This window comes from Nicotiana sylvestris, chromosome 12, assembly GCF_000393655.2.
Source record: "Nicotiana sylvestris chromosome 12, ASM39365v2, whole genome shotgun sequence".
Lineage (NCBI taxonomy): Eukaryota > Viridiplantae > Streptophyta > Magnoliopsida > Solanales > Solanaceae > Nicotiana > Nicotiana sylvestris.
Genome location: NC_091068.1, coordinates 133,224,426 through 133,245,070, shown reverse-complemented (window position 1 = coordinate 133,245,070; position 20,645 = coordinate 133,224,426). Strand labels below are relative to the sequence as shown.

The following is a 20,645-nucleotide window of genomic DNA, read 5'->3' as shown; positions in this document are numbered from 1 at the left end:
ATTTAAAATTTTTTTGAATCTCCAAATTATTGGAGTTTTGTCCTAAAACATTACACGTGTTGATATTTCGTTTTGACACTTGACATAATTTTATGGAATTGCTTCTCTTTTTATATCTTAATAGATAATGATAGTATAAAATAGTGCCTATACTATTTATGAGACATACAGCTTACAACTTATACAATATTCATGGTATTTCATTATTTTATTTGCAACTGTGACCATAAACTAGTTAATCTTATCAAGTCCAGCACAACTTACCTCACATGGGATAAGGATAATAATCTTGGGATAAAGTTTGGAATATTAGCTAATCCCAAGAAAAAACTATTACACTATGGGTAGTTTGGTTGGAAAACAAGTTATCCCAAGATTAATTATCCCACCTTCCCATAAAGATAAAAATAACACTACAATCCCGTGATAACTAATCACAGAATTAATCATTCCGCGATTTTATCCCAACTAAATATGGGATAAACTCATTTCAAATATGATCCCAAAATTAATTATCCTTTATCTCTCGTACCAAACGAGCCCTAAAATGACGGAATTAGCTATTCCATATAAAAGGTTGGATTGCTAATCATATGGGATATTCCACCGTTGTACTGAACGACCCTGAAATGCACAGGAGACTGCTAGGTAGCCTATGATGCAGCCAGAATGAGCAGTCCTTGGTGTTGGGACCCTCTCCCAACCTTCCAAAAGAGAAGGAAAAAGAAAAAGTGTAACGAGGGAGAAAGTTTTAAAAAGAAAAAAGAAAAAAAAAACTGCCTTTTATGGAAACATATGGTTGCATTGAGTTGGTTTCTTTAACAGAAGAATATTTAAATCACTAAATTCTAGTAGTAATATTTATGGAAATGAATTACATATACAGAGATTGAATAGAATACTTAACAGCAGAAAAGGCTAGGTATATTAGGTCAATATTGCAAATCTAAACTGCAGCAGCAGACCATATTTCCTGGCAAATATATTACAATTCACATCTAGGGGTAAGCAATGAGGAATGCACCTTCATATGCACAGCTACTATGCTTTTACGTTAAATCATAGAAATTCATCACCTATAGTCCGACTTCTGGTGCCTGGACCCTAAACTTGAACAACCATTGAAATGGTCTCAACAACTGTGCTCTCTTCTTCCTCCAGAACCAAATGGCTGCATTGTATTGCTCATTACGAATTTTTCTTGTGGCAGCCCTCCAATCATACTTCTCCATTTCTACACGCGCAGCCTGGCCAATAGTTCCTCTCAATTCAGCATCGTGCAAAAGTGGCTTCAATTTGCTCAAGCAGTCGTCAAGATCCCCAGGATTAAACAGAAATCCTGTTTTTCCCTGCTGATCATCAGGAATGATGTCTGGAATTCCTCCAGCACGGGCAGCCACTACGGGAAGTCCTGACGACATCGCCTCCAAAACGACGAATCCAAGCGTCTCAGACTCTGAAGGCATAACGAAAATATCTCCACTGGCATATGCCTGAGAAAGCTCCTCCCCTAGTAACATACCTGTGAACACCGCAGGCATGCCAGCGAACATTTTCTCCAATTCCTCCCTATAAGAAGTGACAAAATAAATAATTTGTAGCTCAGCCTTTTACAAGAATGCTATACTACATCTCTTTCTCATGTTAGGCATACAGGCTATCAAGACAGCATATGCTTCTCTTTTATAAACAGCAACGGGTTCCAGTGTCCACGTTCTCAATCAATCAAGCATTTGACAGTAGATTTTTCTCACACCAATCATGTCCCGTCAGGAACAGCTGCAGGCTATGCATTTGAAGACTGTTTTACTTCCAACAAATATTTTATTTTCAGAAAGTTTTACTTCCAACAAACATTTGACTTCTAAGTTTTTCATGTCCAAGCATACAATAGCATCACTCAGCCCATTTGCTCCAAATTGACCTATGGTCCAATCTTGGGGCGCAAATCCAACAGTACTTGCCAGAGAAATAGAAGGTTTAATTTAAACAGAAGGAGAATACCAAGCTAATGTACTTTGACACATATATGAGACCTCGAATTCCTATGTTCTGGCGTGCATTGTGCCAACAGGTTCCACCACCAACTCTAGTTGAGAAGTAGAGTCACCCTTCTATTTTATTCTGTTTTCCAGAAATAGAATAGACTAAAGAATCACAAATCCACAGTTTGTCTATGACAGTGGATCTGATTGAATTAGTGTCTGCCCCACTCTGGAAATGGAGATAGATACCCATATTAATAGCACACATCGATTCCAGCATTGAATATGTCGGTGGATAAGTATCTACTGCATGTACGTATACATATATACTTATGTTCATAGCATATGTACATAAAGATATTTTGTCCACATAGTGAATAATTCCAAAATTAATGATGGTATTGTATCACATATCTGCAGGGAATGGGAACTAAGTGAATAATTAGGGTACCATCGACATGCTTATTGTGAATTAACTCCCTACCATTTCAACTCGACTGACAATGTGATGAAATTCACTGTTCACTAAGTTTATCACCTAATAAATTAAATGCTGATGCTTGACCAAGAAACTGTACCAATAATTCAGCAATGCCTACATGGCATATATAAGTTGCTATAGTTTTCAATTCTGGTTTATTAAAACATTACCTAAAGAGTAAGTAAAGCCACTTGGTAAAAGTTTTTGGTGAGATTATCCGGAAGCATACTGTTTTGCTGATTTTTGGCTCTTGTCCAACACATAAGCTACACAACATTTCTAGCAATAGAGATCAAGAACAGTCAAATACAACTAATGTACAGTCATGATTCTTTTTTACAAAAGATTCTCACCCAAGAGATCTTTTTAGACTTGACAGCCCAAGATTATCAAAAGAGGGCAACAACAAAAAGAGAGTAGACAGCTTATAGTGCATTGTACTAGATATCTAATGTATATTAGAGTGAAAGTACTAGTAAAAACTCACGGTAAAGTTCTGAAAGCCAAGAAGCTAAAATTGTTAATGCAACTCACCTATATGGCCCATCTCCAATAAATGCTATGCGAGCTTCTGGAAGTCTATCCATTACCCTGTTTCAAAGTCATTTTGAAATGTCATCTTCAAGTTACCAGCACCTTCATTCAATTACATAACCATGCAGTTTCCTTGATACAGTATTTGCCCTTAATATGAGGATGATATACTTGGTCATATAATAGCCAAAAATGTAACTGCGATCCTTTCTCATTAACAAAGAAAGGCAATACCTTTTGAGGAAATCCAAACTCTTCTCAACTCCAAGTCGCCCAACATGCACTATCAATGGTTTATCAGGTTCCCCGTTGCTGATAGTGAAGAGTAAGAGAAAAAAGCAGTAAGAATGGTCAGTACATATTAAGGTTGGTTACATAGTGGATGAAATCTTCAGCAGGAAGCTCCAACCTCAGTCTTAGTCGCATTTCATGAGACCGATACCGGGGGTGGAAGCTCTCAGAATCAACACCCTTATTCCACAGACGTATTTTGTTAGCTGACAAATGCCAAAAGACAGGAATTGTCAACAATTCGGAGCAAAGGTTTAGCAGCAAAGAGAAGTTAATGGGAGAAAGAATCTAACACCAATAAAAACTGCTTGACAGGACAGAATACAGCACTCTTTTTTCCTTAAATTGCTAGTGTACTTAACAAGTTCAACTATATGCCTTTACCTGCTGTTACCCTATAAGCTTTCAGATCCTTCGCAATAGCAGCAGATGGTACCAGTGTGAGATCAGCAGCTCTATGTAGAAACTCTGATAAGCAGTAATGATGTCTTAATTAGTATTCAGAGCTGGAGACCCGGGAGAGAACAGATAATGCAGAAGAGAATGCTCTGTGCACATACTTAAAACCATCCACATAGGTTGCACCAACCAACTAAATGTATATCTAGGTATGTATCTGCAGAACAAGAGTCAGGATCAGCGTAAAGCCCCAAAATTAATAGATAATGCTAGAAGAAGCTTCAGAAACTCATTCTTTATGTTTTACATCAGGAAGATCGACCAAAAGAAAAAAGGCGTTTGCTTCTTAAACCATGTCATTTACAGAAGCAAGCAAATGTCCCATCTGGAGACAAGATATGCAAGAAGTGGGAGCTTACACTGGCACATGCGTGTGATATGACATCACTATCGGCACACATAACAGTTTTGCAATGATAAGAGCACCAAATACCTAAAAATAGAAAGGAAAACAAATTTTTTTTATCTAAGTCAGCAAGCGGAGAGAAAAATCAGAACCACCTTAAGCTCCTTCAAGCGACAAGACAAACATCACTTAATCACTGAAAGGAGGAAAAAGCAACTGAAACTCACCATTATACCAGGAGAAGATGCATGTATGATATCAGGCTTGAATCGTTTCACTTCTGAAATTATTCTTGGACTTAAAGCAAGTGACAGGGGCACTTTTTGGTACCAAGGGCAGGGAAAACTGCAAATAAAGTAAGCAATGATTTCTTAAAAATTAGCCAAATACGATATATGGACAATATTTAATAGTCATGCACCCTTAAACCTCACTGATTTTATGCTGAATTCATGACAGACAGAATTGAGTAAGTTTATTCAGTAAACATGAAAACAAAACATACGAAAGGAAGTAGAAGCTGCAACCTTAGTGATCCAATCAACTTTGCTCCATAAAACTCTTGAGGTACTCCTTCATGTGTCGTCACAACCATAACCTGTACCACAAAATTAACAAAGGATGATAAGTGGCCTAAACATCAGTTGAAAATCTTCACTTCCGAGCCCCCTATGTACTGGCTTACTCAACAGTTTGAAACTATGGCTAATGTATTTATTACGGTTACTTCTTGTGAATTAAATGACTGTAAGAATAGCGGTTTGTAGGATATGTGCAGACAAAATATATCAAGATTGGTTGAAATTGGTCCCAGGGAAACGGAAGTAGTAGAGGTCAAGATTATACACTCCTGACCGGCAAAATAGCATAATGAGAAAGCTCGAAATGAATATAATTAGCTCAAACATATGGAGCGTACGGTATAGCAGTAAGTACAGAAAACCAAAAGAACACCAACACGTATCAGTAATCAACAACACTCTTGTCAGACAAAGAGAATACCTCATCTCCCATTTCACGTAGATATCTAATAAAATTCTGGAACCGGTTCTTATAGCCGGATACATACCTGCACATTTCACAAAGGACATTGGTGGTATGACAGAACGTATGGTGCAAAAATAGTCTAATATACAAATCAAATACCACATTGCCAAAGTTCTTCATTATAGGAGAAACAAATGATTAGTCATCACATTAGAAATATCTGTTATATATGAATGGATTTAAGTTATATAAATTAACAGTGCATTTTTTTAACAGTATATTATTTACCATTTTTTCGAGGTTACCAATTAATGTTATTAAATAGAGTTACCTACCTGACATAATTGTGCAAATATTTTTTTACAAGAAATTGGACCTAACGGATCACTCAAAGTCAACTCAGCAAAAAGAAAGAGCATAGCAGCAGTAACTAGAACCGAAGTTTAGTAATTAACGCCAGCAATTTGGGTTCAAATTATAAAGGGAAAAATGTAGACTCACGCAAAAGGAGAAGGCTCAACAAAGATAGCAATACGTCTAGGTTTAGAACTAATTTCAGATTCAAGCAAAGGAGGAGGTCCCTCTTCCTCTTCTTCCCTAATTGTCATGTTGCTATTGCTAGCTGCAATTAATGGTCTTTTCTTCAAGTGTCTTTCTCTAATTTTGGGCTGCAAAAAATTGACTTTAGTGCATATTAGATTAATGGGTTTTGTTCTTGAAGTACAAAAGCAAGAAAAATCATGAAAAGCTGTGGGAGCTGAAATAAAACAAGAAGTAGTAGGAGGAGATGAAGAGGAAGAGAAAATAGGATTTATTAAGAGAGAAGAAGGGGACATGGTGAGTTGTGTTTGGATAAAGAATGATGGAAAAGTATATTGAGTTTGAATTTGGTTAACTCAGAAGTGGGAAGAGAGGTGCCATTTTAAGGGAGTCCGGCAATGGGGAATAATTGGAAGGCTGAAAGAGTATATGCCACCACCTCACAAGGATATTATTGCCCCTCTTTCATGGGGTCATTGTCATTCTCAGGTAGATAGTTACTTTCCCTTCCAATTTATGTAGCATTAATTAATTAATTAAAATGAAAAAAATTTGAAATTTCTAATTTAAAATAAATTATAAATATTTATGTAACTGTAAATTAATTTATTAAAAGTAAAGTAAGATTACTAAAAATAATTTTTTTTAAATACGAAAAGGTAATATTCTTTTTGAAACTGACTAAAAAGAGTCATATAAATTGAGACGACGAGAATACTATTTTTGTTTTATTTTTATATTAAATAAAATACTTTCAGATTAATTTTTAACATTTGGTTGTCATTGCATAAGTGCTATAGTAACATTTTTGCTAGGTCCATATGATTTCTATTTTTAGAAGTTTTTAACACGAGAAATAGTTAAAATGTTAGATGGTCAGATAATCATTTTTAATTTACTTAATTTATATATATATATATATATATTAGTCTCACAATACGTGCGTTGCACGTGTACCTTATCTAAATAATTAATAAGCTTTTAATAGTCATATAAATTTTAGAGGTCCTCGATTAACCACCAATATATAAAAAAATCATCAATCAAATATTCCTCTCGAAGAAGCCATAAAAAAATCTAAGCATCAACATATTGCTAGCAATAGATCCTATCACAAGTTTACAGCAAATTACATGACCAAAGCAGCAGAAACACCAAATCTAACACTGACATAGTCTTCAAAGGAGAAACTCTATCCTAGGAGTATTTTCTAAAAAATTATTTGCATATTTTACTCTAAGAAAATAGATTCTTCTTGGATTTTGTTATTTTTGAATTATACTGTTATTTAATATTTTAGTTTTTTTTAATACTGAATTATACATATTTAGATTTATAGGAATTTCATTTCTTTTCTCTGTATTTTTCTATTTTGAAATTTAATTACTGCAACTTAGCTGGGTTGAATTTAAAAAAAAATATCAAAATAACCAAAATACTGAATTATTAATTGTGATGATAAGTTAATGTTGACTTGGACCCCACAATGATCTGGTATCAATTGCTTATTTTTCGAGAAAGTATGAATTGCTATTAATTGTGATCACAAGTTAATGTTTGTTCTAGATGAAGTAAAATAGAATGGTTATACTGACGTATTAATTGTGATGAAAATATAATACATTTAATTCCAACTTGGACTTGACAAAAACAAATTACTTTACCTTATTTAAATTATCAAGTCTCCAAATTTGGCAGAAAATTACTTAATTTAGTATTGTGATGGGAATACTATTTTTGTTATGTAAACACAGGAGAGCATAAAAGGATGACGTTAATTCAGAGCTAAAATTAGCCCCTTCATACTTGGCTAGCATAACAGTATGCAACATGGAATTGGTAAAAGAAGAAGCTATCTTTCATACTCTATATGTAGTTATCCAATAATATTGCATTTATTAGCATTTATACATGTTAGTTGGAAAAGAAAACTTATATTCTAATGTTTTCTGTCATTTTATCTTAAGGTTCTACTTTCCTCCTTTCTGTATCCAAGCAAAGACAACTAACTAGTCTTACTTGCTTTCTATACAATTTCCAGTACAATGAGGCTTCTGTTACTGAACTCAATTATTGTTTTGTCCATAACAATCTCAGGTTTGGAATCATATATAGAAGAAACTGATCAACTAGCATTACAAGACTTCAAAAGCAGGATAAATGAGGATCCAAACCAAATCATCACTTCTTGGAATCATTCTTTTCATTACTGCAACTGGACAGGTATAACATGTAATCCTTCCAATGGTAGAGTTACATTTCTTCATTTGAGTTCACGACAACTCGGTGGCACCATACCACCTTCCATTGGCAATCTCAGTTCCCTTACAGGCATTCATCTTGGAAACAATAACTTCCATGGTGAAATTCCTCAAGCAATCGGTCGCTTACTGCAGCTGCAACATCTCAATCTCAGTCACAATTATTTTAGTGGAACAATTCCTACTAATTTAACTTACTGCAAGGAACTTTTAGAACTTCATCTACAATTTAATGATATGGTTGGGAAAATTGTGGATGAACTCAGTTCACTGTCAAAGCTGTATTTGTTAAAACTGAGAATGAACTCTTTCACAGGAGGCATCCCACATTGGATAGGAAACTTTTCATCTTTAGAATTTCTTGACATTTCAGATAATAGACTACAAGGACCAATACCTCAGGATCTTGGCCGTCTAACGAAGTTGTTAGTATTTCATGTGAACTCAAATGAATTATCTGGTACAATCCCTTGGTCGATTTTCAATATTTCTTCCATCTACTATTTCTCTGTTACTCAAAATCAACTGCATGGACAAATTCCAGCAGATGTAGGCCTCACTCTTCCAAACCTTGCAGTGTTTGCTGGCGCTGTAAACAGCTTCACCGGACCTATTCCTGTTTCATTGGCAAATGCTTCTGACCTTAACGTGATTGATTTTTCCCAAAATAAACTTATTGGCGATGTGCCAACTAGTTTTGGAAAGTTGAAAACTTTGATTAGGCTCAACTTTGAGCAGAACAGACTAGGTAGGAGGGGAAGTTATGAGGGTTTGAAATTTCTTGATTCCCTAAGCAATTGTACATATCTGAATGTACTGAGTTTTGCGACCAATTACTTTAGTGGAGAATTGCCTCACTCAATCACTAATCTTTCAACGTTACTTGAGATATTCTCTCTAGGTAACAATAGGATTCATGGTACTCTTCCTGCTGGTGTAAGCAATCTTATTAGTTTGACCTATCTTGGAATGGACGGAAACCTTCTAGATGGCAGTGTTCCTGAAGCTATAGGTAAACTTAAATATCTGCAAGGTCTCGATTTGAATGGAAATGCGTTTTCAGGGAAGATACCACTCACTATTGGTAACTTGACCCGGTTAACAAGTCTAAACTTGCAAGAAAATAGACTAGAAAGAAGCATACCTCCAGAGCTGGGGAAGTGTAAGTCTTTGACGGCGCTAAACCTTAGCAGGAATAATCTTGTTGGATCCATACCGAAAGAGGTTGCAGGACTATCTTCCCTTTCAATTGCTTTATCATTGGCAAGTAATTCTTTAACTGGATCATTGCCAAAAGAACTTGGTCAGTTGATAAATCTCGAGGAATTGGATGTTTCACAGAACAAATTATCAGGTGAGATTCCAAACACTCTCAGCAATTGCCTCCGCTTAGAGCGTGTAAATATTAGAAATAATCTCTTTCAAGGAACAATTCCTCAATCCTTTACAAATGTAAAAGGATTAGGTGAGGTAGATTTTTCACAGAATAACTTGTCAGGGAAAATACCAGAGTTTCTCGGAAAGCTTCCTTACCTCAGAAAACTCAACTTATCATTCAATGAATTTGAAGGTGAGGTGCCAAATGAAGGGATCTTTGCAAATACAAGCGCAATCTCGATCAATGGAAACAGTAGACTTTGTGGAGGTGTTCCCAAGTTAAATTTGCCTAAATGCTCAAAAGCTACCAAGCACCTTGATTCAAGAGCTCCGGTAGCTATTATAGTTCCTGTTATATTAACAGTTTTAGTGCTGTGTTCTTGTGCTGCTTATTACAAGCTCAGAAAATCAAGAAAAGCACACGCTTTGGATGATGGGGAATTATCAAAGATACCAAGAACTACATATCGAGAAATACATAGGGCAACAGGTGGCTTCTCTGAGGATAACTTGGTAGGTGCAGGAAGTTTTGGTTCAGTATACAAAGCGCATTTCCAAGGTGACGATACAATAATGGCAGTGAAAGTGTTGAACTTACAACAAAGAGGGGCTCTGAGGAGCTTCCTGGATGAATGCAAAGCCTTGAGAAATATAAGGCATCGTAATCTTCTCAGAATTAAAACTGCCTGTTCGAGCATTGATCACGAGGGTAATGACTTCAAATGCTTAGTTTTTGAGTTCATGGCTAACGGAAACCTACACGATTGGTTGCATCAAGAAATTGATGACCAGCAACAGCAAAGAAAGAAGCTAAGCTTTATCCAAAGACTAAACATTGCAATAGATGTTGCTTCCGCACTTGACTATCTCCACAACCAGTGCCAAACACCAATAGTTCATTGTGATCTAAAGCCAAGCAACATACTCCTCGATGAAGATATGTCTGCCCATGTTTGTGACTTTGGATTAGCAACTTTTCTCCTTGACACGTCGAGCAATTCTTGGAGTCATGAGATTTCTGCAGCACTAAAGGGTTCTATAGGTTACATCCCAACAGGTATGATGTCACTAGTTCACATTTTTTATGTGTGTGTGTGCGCGCGCGCATCATCCTAAAAAAAGTTGATTTATTACCTTGCAGAGTATGGATCAGGTGGTCGAGTGTCCACACTTGGAGATGTTTACAGCTTTGGAATCGTGTTGCTAGAGTTGCTCATCTGCAGAAGACCAACTGACACGGTGTTTAACGAGAATCTAAATATTCACAAATATGTTTCAGTGGCTTTGCCTGAACATGTCATGGAAATTGTAGACCCTTTATTGCTCTTGGCAGAAGAAGAAGAACAAAACATTAATCAAGAGCAAGCAAGAAGAATGAAAGAATGTTTACTCTTGGTTTTTGAAATAGGGCTCACATGTTCTGCAACATGGCCAAGAGATAGAATGCCAATAAATGATGTTTTGAACAAACTTCAAGCAATCAAGAAGTCCTTCCTTTCAAGAAGATGATAACATGAACAAGATGATGAGTAGGCGACGGACTAATAACTGTTTATCTTTCATGTGTCCTGCATTAAATCTTGTTTTGAATAAGAGAATGTTTCAGTGTGGACTAGTATGCCCAGAATTAGTTTTATTTTTCTTGCAGTGGCTAATCAAAGTGAGCCCCCTTTCTATTAAAGTTCCTCTCATGTTGTCATCTTTGATAGAGTTTACCCTATTAACCTAAAGTCGGCACGGCTAAATCTGTTCACAGATCCAAATTATTCCTACTCAAACAGGCAAGAACAGAACAGTGTTATAACCAAATCTGCTGAATACGGTCTAGTTGGAAGTAGGAAACCCATAAACTCTGTAGACAAGTAGGATATCAGTACTAATGTTGGAATGACTAAATGTTATTACCAACTTTATTTTACATGAGAGAGCTCAATAAAAATGGGCACTCTCAGCTCTGTATCAACAATACTAGAAGCCTCCCCTCTTTTCCAGTTCCTATATGCCTGCAAAAATTCAAATCCTCCAGGATCAGATATACAGAGCCTATTTATCTTGGATTGGTATATGCACTGATAACAAGTTGAAATATGGTTAGAGATTGACTTCCGAATGGCACGGGAAAAATTTTGTCCATGCCATCATGAATCAAACCAGATTGAAACATTCAACTCTTGAAGTTCTACCGACGGGTTCAGTTGAACTCAACTTCTTATGCGGAGTAAAAATGTATATGTAAATTCATTAAAATTGTAAAAATAGTAGATATAAACCCATAACTTTAAAAATATAATGGGTGAAACGATAAAAATCTTAAAAGTTGAGCCCATATAATTTAAATCTTGGATCCGCCTCTGCTGTCAAATTTTACTGACTTTGCTTCTATAACAATATTCTATAACGGTATTGCTCCTATGAATGTTGAAGAACATAAAGCTGTAAACCCCTATTACGTTCTCCAGCAGGTGGGCTGCAGCTTTATTGTATAGTTGGGTCACACGGTTAGCTGCCACCAAACCCGTTGGGTAATAGATGACATCAACTATATCTACATCACTGCAATAAATTCGTATGCATATCCAATCATTGAACTTACATTGTGGCTTTCCATCTTATTATGATTCAACCAGTTGTTGATCGTGTCTTCAGCTTTTAGCACTACTTCTATTTAAAGCGTTGAGATGGATATTTGTTTTTACCTCTAAAATATTGTAATTTCTTTAAAATGCTAATATGAACTCGCTTCTCCTTTTTCCTTTTTGAGGAATTGCGTTACAGAGTTGAACATACATCTTTATAGAATATTTTACATACAACTCGATAACCTGTCTGAACCATGATTCTTACCTAGCTTTGCTAATCAACTTAGAGACGAAGATGAGTGCAATGAACGGTGTTACAGTGGACACTTTTGGTCCGACTGTATGATCAATGTTTCTTCTGATACTGTACCTTAATTTAACATAGAATGACAACATTGACAAGGCCGCGAAACAAAGCAGGAAAACGAGAAGAACAAATATGAATTGCTGCTTAAAGAATGTGAAAAATTATAGTGCACAAATAGTATCCACACTTGCTGGAATGACCAGCAAACTGCACATTTCAAATGTTTAAAAAAGAAAGAATTTTTATACAAACAGAGCGCCTAGTATGTGCAACCTACCTAACCTTTAGTATTCCTCAATCAATAATGAGGATGATAAGAGACAATTGTTGGATCTGGATAGACAACGGGCAATTTTTCGATGTACATGAGAAGCCTCTTCATATTTTCCCTTGTTATTGCGGACAAGTCTTTGATATCACAAATGTTGGTGTAGATCCAAAGCTCTCCAGAATCCACCCTCTTGAGACTATCTCGACAGAAAGGGCATGACTGAGATCGGGCATGCCTGAAGCAATCATACAACATAGATATATTATTCAAGTAAAAAAAAATAACAAATTAAATCGAAATCAACAAAAGGCTTTGTCTCACCAAGCAAATCCTCAAGTAAATGCTTCACAAATTTTGTTTTTGTTGCTAATTGCAGGATCCATGATACAGCATTTGCAAAACCCTTCCACCCTTGTCCAAAGTACTCCAAGAGTCGGTATTATTTATTTATTTTTAAACCAAATTTTTCCGTTAAAATCTTTTACATTGCTGGACCACAAAAACTTATGGATAATGAAATTTCTGAGCATCCACATACATTATATGTGTCCATCATTAAATGAAGGTAGGTCAAGTAAAAATGTAGTATTCAATTCACACTCTCAACCAAAACAGAAAACATGCAATGCTCTGGAATTTTACACTACTTCAGTACTCAAAAATTCCTGAAAGTTTATTGTTCTTTTTAGTTTCAGCCTCAGATGCATGACTAATATGTATGGTGTTAGCTACACGCAAAATCAAAAAGGAACAGTCACAAAGATTGTTTAAGCATACGACTTACTAAAACAAAGACATTATGCATGAACTAACAGAAAAATGGGAAATTCAACAAAATTACAAAACTTGGCTCACCAGTTTCTATAGCACTTCATGCATAAAGAATGATTGCAGGACGGCAAAACAACTTTCGTATCCATCTCCATGCAGATACCACATTCTTCCTCCCTCTCTATTTCGATCTCAGACAGCTTACCTTTGTTCATCTCATCTCCTCTTCTGTATTTCGTTTCGCAGATTTCTCGCTGTTTCCTATCTTCAATGTCAGTAATTCCCCTTTCAAGTTGCAACAATGACGGAAATATCACACCTGTTCAATGACACAACTCAATGAACAACATTAACTTTTTTTAAATAAAAAAAACTAAAGAAACTGGAATTGCCTTACAAAGTATAACGACGCACCATAGAACTGTTTAATACTAGCTTTTCTCTCACAAATATACATGCTAGTCTTACCACCCTCATAAGCCTGCAACAAAACATCATATGCTAATTTTCATTGCCTAAAGATGAAAAACAATGCTAGTAATCGTGCAACAAGGAAAATAGAAACATTATGACCTTATAGATAAGGATCCTAAGCAATCCAAGAGCACCAGCAAGGTGACAGTCAGACCACTGAACAAGAAACAGAAAAATATGAGCACAGGGACTGTACGACAGTCTCATCTGAAGGCAAGCACCGTCATATTCTCTTGGATAATCCGACGCCCTGTATATATCTCAAGAAAACCGGTCATGACCAAATATGCTTAAAAAAATAAAAAATTAGCAACATTCAAGCAAAAAAGGCACAAAATTCTTATTTTCAGATTTCAGAAGAACTAAGCGGTGGGTCCCTGAGAGAAGGAGAGTTGTTCCAAAATTAGGAAAAACTAAGGGAATAAGCTCATCAGAAGGAAACGTACAGAGAATCATTCAATAATTAGCCAAAATAATTCTGAATTTCCAAATTAAGGGTTTTATTGTTTATGATATTCTATTTGGCAGAGAATAAACTGATAGGGAAGGTGGAATAGTAAAGGTAAAGAAACAAAATCACAAATTTACAAACAGAAAAAAAATTACTACCAATTTTGAGGTAATTACCTAGAAAATATTCAAAACAATTCTCCGATCAGTGATAACGAAGGTGTAAAAACTGTTAAAATCCACAACTTTTTGTCTACAAGGTTTGATTGGAAACAATAAATGAAAATAAACTCTAGCATTCAAATAAAGAAGACGTACAGAGTATTGGCATGCTGAATATCAGCTTCAAGTGCTTTCAGTGAATCTTTAAAAGACTTCCTCATCACCCTACCAATATTCCCATTCAAAAACAAAATCCAACGCACTTCCAATAAATACTTCTAATAATAATCCCTCAACCACTTAGCTTTTCTGATACAATTAAAAGACTCAGTGGAGAAACTTAAGGAGCAAAAGCGTCAAGCGTTTTGTTTGGCAAAAGAATTCTGGAGAGTATTCTATCGACCCGATGTCAAGGTGGGGGCCCGAGATGCTGCTCACTCAAACACTATCGCTTGCACCGCACGCTTCTTCCTGACTTTCAGTTTACTGAAATCTCGTAGGAGTATTAAAGTGTGTCATGGTTTTTGTAGAAGAAGATTGATTTGTATCTTTACTTTACGAATTTACCCTTTTCTTTTAGGAGAATTAACTAAACCCTACAACTTTTTTCCATCTTAGAAGAGGTCAATAATTATCCCGTACCCACATAAAGGCTAAATACATAATCAGCCCCTTAAACTTGTTCAAAAATTTCATATAGACACTTAAACTAAGGCTATGACCTATTGAGCACTTCATCTCTTTTTAACTTGTGTTATTAGACACAAAAAACTGGGGGGAAAAAACACGTGGCTCTTAAACATAAATAATCTTAAAAATGAAAAAGATTTTTTACCATACTTTTTTCAACTCTCCCCGCGATTCTCTTTTTCTCCCCAGAAAATTACTTGGGGTTCTCTGGCTTTAGAGTTGTAGTGGTGGCAGGTGTCACCACTTGCTAATGGTGGCGTAAGTCGATGTTGAAATGGGAGGACATGAGGGTAGGTAAAGATTCATCAGGTTCTCGGCGGTGGATTGAAAGTTGGTAGTGGCAGCCACAGTCAGCGCAGTTGAGCGAGGTGGGATCGATTGTAGTTGCATTCTGCGATGGCATAAACTCACCAGTCACCACGTTGTAATATTCTTGAAGTTTTCCTCGTGAAAATTTGTGTGATGGGCCAGTATCAAGCTTTACTGGTGAAAGGCTTGTGAATGCAGTCATCCATTGTTCCTGTACAACAACAACAACAGGCCAGTATAATCTCACAAGTGGAGTTTGGGGAGGGTAGTATGTACGCAGATCTTACCCCTACCCCGAGGGGCAGAGAGACTGTTTCCAGGAGACCCTCAGCTCAAGAAAGCATCAAGTGACGATATATTAGTACCATCGATAGACTCGTAATAAAATAACATAAAATACATAACATAACATAAAGGAACCTAAAATAGCAAAAAACAGCAATATAAGAGAATATAGTAAATACGAGCGAGATGGAAGGTAAACTGATACCCAGCGCATAAAGCCCTGCATCAGTAGCTGACCAGTAGCATCCTAAGCCTAACTCCTAACTGGCTAGGCTCACTCTAGTACGCTGTAGAAATATTCACAACTTCCCCCTAACCTTCAACCTTAATGTTCGACCTCCACAATTCCCTGTCTAGGACCATGTCCTCAGTAATCCTAAGTCACGACATGTCCCGCTTGATCACCTCTCCTCAATACTTCTTAGGTCTCCATCTACCTCTTGTCGTACCCACCACTGCCAATCGCTCACACCTCCTCACAGGTGCATCAGTGCTCCTCCTCTGAATGTGTCTGAACCATCTAAGTCGTGTTTCCCGCATCTTGTCCTCTATGGGGGCCACGCCCACCCTCTCTCGAATATCTTCGTTCCTATGTAAGTGACATGTTGAGACACGTGGACTGGTCAAATAGTCAAAGAATTATAATTAGTCAAGAGGCACGGGCAGCAATACAAACGAGCAAAGGCAAAGGAAGAGGCACGGGAGGACATTCGAAGGATTCAGCGCCCGTACTTATTTAAGTCATTTATCAAAAGGAATGGATCTGACCATAATAAAAAGCGCAGATACGGAATTCAACAGGCATTAAATACTGGATACGTTAGAGAATTTGTATTGATTACAATGATTGTGTAACGTAGCATTCAATGTCTTTAATTATTCATAATAGCCTCATTATGATTTGGGGAAAACGCATATCTTCACGATAACTATAAAAGGGAGGTATCTGGTCACTTGTAAACAGAAGATACGATTGGAATATACTTTGATTCACTTGTTTTTCTCCTGATTACACTCTGGTTACCCCAAATTACTTTCTTCTACATATTCTTTTGATTATCAGTAACCCGCGTTCTTCTAAAATTTTATTTTTTTGGTTAAACAAATTAGTTCCGTTACCGGGAATCTGATAATCCATTTTCTTTTCTCTTTACCTTCCTTGTTGCATCAATTATGTCGAATAACAATGACAACACCCCAGGAAACCAAGAGAACCAACAAAGTCAGGGAGGTCCACAGAATATTAACATTCAAGTTCCTACTCCGCAGGACTCTCTACGGCAATCTCGTGAGGGTACTCCCGATGGATCTCAAATAAACGAGTATGCTCAATTTGAAAATGCCGAAGCTGTTGATGAAGCTTTGCAGAAATTAATTACTGCTCAGGTCAACAAAGTTGTTGAGGCGCTCGTTAACCAGTTACCTATTGCAACACCCACACCTACTCCAAATAATAACACTATAGAAAATCCTCGTTCCGGGCTTGTTAACTCAGGCAGCGGTGGAACTCCCAGTAAATCGCAGGAGAGAGAACCAGGTAATGTAATTAATTCTGATTTACAAAATTTAGTACTAACCTTGCAGAAATAGCTCAAGGATCAAAGTGAATGCATAGAGCAGATACCCGGGGTGCCGCCCATAATCAAAGGGGTAGACATGGACAGATATTCACTACAACCCTGGAAGCCAAGTGCTGCCTGTAGACACCGGATTTTTGACCCTCCCCGAGAATTTTCACATTTTTAGCGTGAATATGTGAAATTGGGTCTAATATAACCATTTTAACTATTTTACTTTATTTCGTTGCAAAAAGAAAAAAATCACAAAAATACATATATAAATTTTAGTTTATGTATTTCTCATAAACTTGAAAAAATACAAAAATTATACTTTATTTTGGTACTTTATATAAATTCGAAAATTACAAAAAAATATAATTCTATTAATGTTTTGTAGTCATTTTAATTTTTGAAAAATACAAAAAATATTACTTTATATTTTATCCTTATATAAAAACGAAAATTACAAAAAAATAGTTTTATTAATATTTTGTAGCTATTTTAAATCTTGAAAAATATATTAAAAAAATATATAGTTTTGTTTAAATATTAGTCTTATTTTTGTAGTAATTTTGCTTACATAGGATTAGTCAAACAACGTTGTGTTCTTAATCGGGTCCGGGCAAAAGAATAATATTCGGGTTCAAATTACCCGCTTTTAGGCCTAATTTCGGACCTAGCCCATAATAATCCGAGTCCACCACACATGAGGGGACACACGTGGGGAACACGGACGGAATCCCATACACGGGGAACCCCACCACGCGTGGGGAACATAAGCCTCGAACCCCACCACGCGTGGGGCTCATTTTTCCGGGCAAAACCATTACAAATGCACGGTCAAAACACATTTGACAGGGGGACTTTTAGAAATTTTGGGAACGGACAGGATTTTGAAAAAACACTGTACATCTATCTTCTTCTTCTAAAGAAGAAGCAAAAAAAACCCTACGGTGAAAAAGAAAACAGGCCCATCGTGGAACCTCCATCGCCACTACCAAACCACCTCCGGCCAGCTTCCCCCGACGTCAACCACCAGCCCCGTCGAGCAGCAGCTGTTGCTGCTGCTGCTGCTGCTGCGTCACCTTCCCTACTGTCCAAACACCACTCCGTTACCTTCCCCGACACCCCTACTGTCGCAACCAAACCCTACACCAAACAGGCCCTTCCCACCACCAAAACCACCGTCAACCACCAGTCTCCCTTCCCTCCGTCGACATACTGTCACAACCAAACAGGCTCGTCACCTTCCCCCAGCACCACGACCAACAGCAACAACCTAACCTCCCGTCAAACCCCCTCCTCCTCACGTCCGAAACCGCCCAAACCACCACCAAAACCAACGAAAAACCCTAGCAAACAGGAAACCCACCATCGTTCCACCTTCAAACCGCCCCGGACTGCTCCCTCTCCGCCTCACGATCACCACCGTCAACAAACCACCATTGTTACCCATCCAGCAACGCCCCAGCTGACCCAATTCCATCGTCGTCGCTGTCCGTCGACCCTATTTCCAAACACCATAACCAGCACCAACTCCATCGTCTTCCTCACGACGAAAATATCACCACTACTGCTGCCCGCTACCCAGCCTACCACCTCCAATCTCCATCGCGACCACTCACAGAACCCAACCCCAGCCCGTCAGCTTCCCCGCCATTGCAGCCTCATCACCTTGCGTCAACAACCCACCACCAGTCGACCCTCCTCCTGTCTGAACTCCCGTCGTCACTGCACAAACGACCCTCCATAGCCGCGTCGACCACAACCCCAAGCAGCCCTGCGGCTATTTCCCCTATCCTCACGCCACTAGCTGAACCGGAGTTCATGGAGGTGAGCTGCTCGACCTTGTGTTGAAGTCGAGTTCCAGTCCAAAGTCCAAAAGTTGAGTCGAGGTCCGGTACGTCGAGGTGTTTGTCCGAGGTTTCGTCGTTGTTCCTCGTCCAGTGAGGCCCGGCTTGAGTTCCGTCGGGGTCGTGTTTGTCGTCCTGAGTTTGCCGAGGTTCAAAGGTTAGTAAACATCAAGTATTAGATAAGGAAATGTTACGTTAAATGTTCGAAGATGCAAAAATAGAAATTGGTATGATAATTTTCTGCTTACGTTTTCATCGTATGCATTTTTGCTCATTTTGCGTTATGTGATTCTTGTTTATTTGATGTCATTTAATTAAGTTTGACTAGTTGTTCTATGACACAAGTTTGACGTTAATTTGTTCGGGGTCCTTTGCTTAGTTCATTCGGACAAAATTAGCATTAGTACTTGTTGTTACTACTTCCGAAACACTCGCTCACTAAACTCATTTTATTAATTTTTTGACAAGTTATGAGATTTTAGTTGTAAAGAAGCCGTAAGGTTTAGTATTGTTAAAGGCGTAAAAATGACATCCTTTTAAAATAAAAATAATAATAATAAAAAGAAAAACGAGACAAGCTTCGCCAAAAAATAAAAATGTACAGATTGCGGAGCCCTCACAAAAATATATGCATTAAATACTTAGATTCCGGGTCGGGCCGTTTAGCGAATTTCACGGCCCTACCCCAAAATAATAATGCGCTAGTTGCTTCAGGCGCGCCTTTAATAATTTAATTTTCCTAAACTCGGGTGCACATTTATGTGACCCAAATCTAAATCTCAACGGAATCGAAATGTGTCTCTAATCACGGGTATATTGATTATGGCGTGGCCCGAGATGCATTTCCATGACGTTGTAAATTCCTTTTAATAATAAATGAGACGAGCCTCGACAAACAAAAATGTAGAAGCTGCGGGGCCCTCTAAATGTATATATATTAAAAATACTTAGAATCCGGGACATGCCGTTTAGCAAATTTTACGGCCTTTCCCAAAATAACAATACGTTAGTTGCTTTAGGCGCGTCTTAATAATTTATTTTTCTTAATTCGGGTGCACATTTATGTGACCCAAATCTAAATCTCAACGAAGTCGAGATATGTCAATAACCACGGGTGCATTGATGTAACGTGGTTCGAGATATATTTTCACGACGTTGCAATTCTCGTAAAAAATAATAATAAAAGCGGTCAAGAGTTTAAAACTTGCACATAGGTTTAACATGTACAAAATCAGATAATCAAGCCAAATATAACAGTTGAGCGACCGTGCTAGAACCACGGAACTCGGGAATGCCTAACACCTTCTCCCGGGTTAACAGAATTCCTTATCCGGATTTCTGGTACGCAGACTGTAATATAGAGTCATTCTTTTCCTCGATTCGGGATTAAAATTGGTGACTTGGGACACCCTAAATCTCCCAAGTGGCGACTCTGAAATAATTAAACCAATCCCGTTTCGATTGTCCTTTAATTGGAAAAAACTCCCTTGCGCCCTCTCGGGTGCGGAAAAAGGAGGTGTGACAGCTCTGGCGACTCTGCTGTTGGTGCCCAGAACCACTGGTTCAGGGTTAAGAATTCGAGCTTAAAATAATTGTTATTATTTGGCTTTATTTATTATCTGATTTTTACATGTTTGAGCCTAATGTGCTAAATGCTGCTTTTACCGCTTTGAT

At 37.5% G+C, this 20,645-nt stretch overlaps 3 protein-coding genes across 7 annotated transcripts; 1 reads left to right on the top strand and 2 right to left on the bottom strand.

Moving 5' to 3' along the window:
- Window positions 1-832: 832 nt before the first annotated feature.
- On the bottom strand, window positions 833-6,043 carry LOC104235470 (sulfoquinovosyl transferase SQD2-like). The gene is made up of 11 exons (XM_009789246.2): window positions 5,585-6,043; window positions 5,099-5,165; window positions 4,624-4,694; window positions 4,324-4,441; window positions 4,110-4,183; window positions 3,852-3,907; window positions 3,676-3,759; window positions 3,410-3,497; window positions 3,235-3,312; window positions 3,001-3,057; window positions 833-1,569 (listed from the first exon to the last, which is right to left on the bottom strand). The coding sequence occupies exons 1-11, from the start codon at window positions 5,917-5,919 to the stop codon at window positions 1,077-1,079; spliced, it is 1,521 nt and encodes a 506-aa protein (XP_009787548.1). The 5' UTR covers window positions 5,920-6,043; the 3' UTR covers window positions 833-1,076.
- Window positions 5,933-10,915, top strand: LOC104235471 (putative receptor-like protein kinase At3g47110). 4 transcript variants are annotated; one of them, XM_070165621.1, is made up of 4 exons: window positions 5,933-6,112; window positions 7,721-7,846; window positions 8,258-10,318; window positions 10,403-10,915. In XM_070165621.1, exons 1-4 carry the CDS (start codon window positions 6,022-6,024, stop codon window positions 10,768-10,770), a joined length of 2,646 nt encoding a protein of 881 aa, XP_070021722.1. In that variant the 5' UTR covers window positions 5,933-6,021; the 3' UTR covers window positions 10,771-10,915. The 4 variants fall into 4 exon arrangements, with proteins under 4 accessions (XP_070021722.1, XP_070021721.1, XP_009787550.1 ...); XM_070165620.1 differs by having other exon boundaries at window positions 7,721-9,238; window positions 9,455-10,318; XM_070165619.1 differs by adding an exon at window positions 7,378-7,462 and having other exon boundaries at window positions 6,041-6,112; window positions 7,721-10,318.
- A 256-nt stretch (window positions 10,916-11,171) lies between these two features.
- LOC104235469 (E3 ubiquitin-protein ligase AIRP2) lies at window positions 11,172-14,865 on the bottom strand. 2 transcript variants are annotated; one of them, XM_009789245.2, is made up of 6 exons: window positions 14,432-14,865; window positions 13,763-13,913; window positions 13,604-13,670; window positions 13,274-13,508; window positions 12,425-12,653; window positions 11,172-11,264 (listed from the first exon to the last, which is right to left on the bottom strand). In XM_009789245.2, exons 1-5 carry the CDS (start codon window positions 14,494-14,496, stop codon window positions 12,446-12,448), a joined length of 726 nt encoding a protein of 241 aa, XP_009787547.1. In that variant the 5' UTR covers window positions 14,497-14,865; the 3' UTR covers window positions 11,172-11,264; window positions 12,425-12,445. The 2 variants fall into 2 exon arrangements, with proteins under 2 accessions (XP_009787547.1, XP_009787546.1); XM_009789244.2 differs by lacking the exon at window positions 11,172-11,264 and having other exon boundaries at window positions 12,262-12,653; window positions 14,432-14,862.
- Between the last annotated feature and the right edge of the window lie 5,780 nt (window positions 14,866-20,645).

Coding starts and splice junctions, on each gene's coding strand:
- LOC104235470 (XM_009789246.2), bottom strand. CDS start 5,919: ATGTCCCCTTCTTCTCTCTTAATAAATCCTATTTTCTCTTCCTCTTCA. Junction 3,498..3,675: donor AGCTTATAGGGTAACAGCAG/GTAAAGGCATAT, acceptor GGCATTTGTCAG/CTAACAAAATACGTCTGTGG. Junction 1,570..3,000: donor ATTGGAGATGGGCCATATAG/GTGAGTTGCATT, acceptor CACTTCTTATAG/GGAGGAATTGGAGAAAATGT.
- LOC104235469 (XM_009789245.2), bottom strand. CDS start 14,496: ATGAGGAAGTCTTTTAAAGATTCACTGAAAGCACTTGAAGCTGATATT. Junction 13,914..14,431: donor ATTCAGCATGCCAATACTCT/GTACGTCTTCTT, acceptor AGATATATACAG/GGCGTCGGATTATCCAAGAG. Junction 13,509..13,603: donor TAGTATTAAACAGTTCTATG/GTGCGTCGTTAT, acceptor GTCATTGAACAG/GTGTGATATTTCCGTCATTG.
- LOC104235471 (XM_009789248.2), top strand. CDS start 6,022: ATGGGGAATAATTGGAAGGCTGAAAGAGTATATGCCACCACCTCACAA. Junction 6,113..7,720: donor GGGGTCATTGTCATTCTCAG/GTAGATAGTTAC, acceptor TAACAATCTCAG/GTTTGGAATCATATATAGAA. Junction 10,319..10,402: donor TATAGGTTACATCCCAACAG/GTATGATGTCAC, acceptor ATTACCTTGCAG/AGTATGGATCAGGTGGTCGA.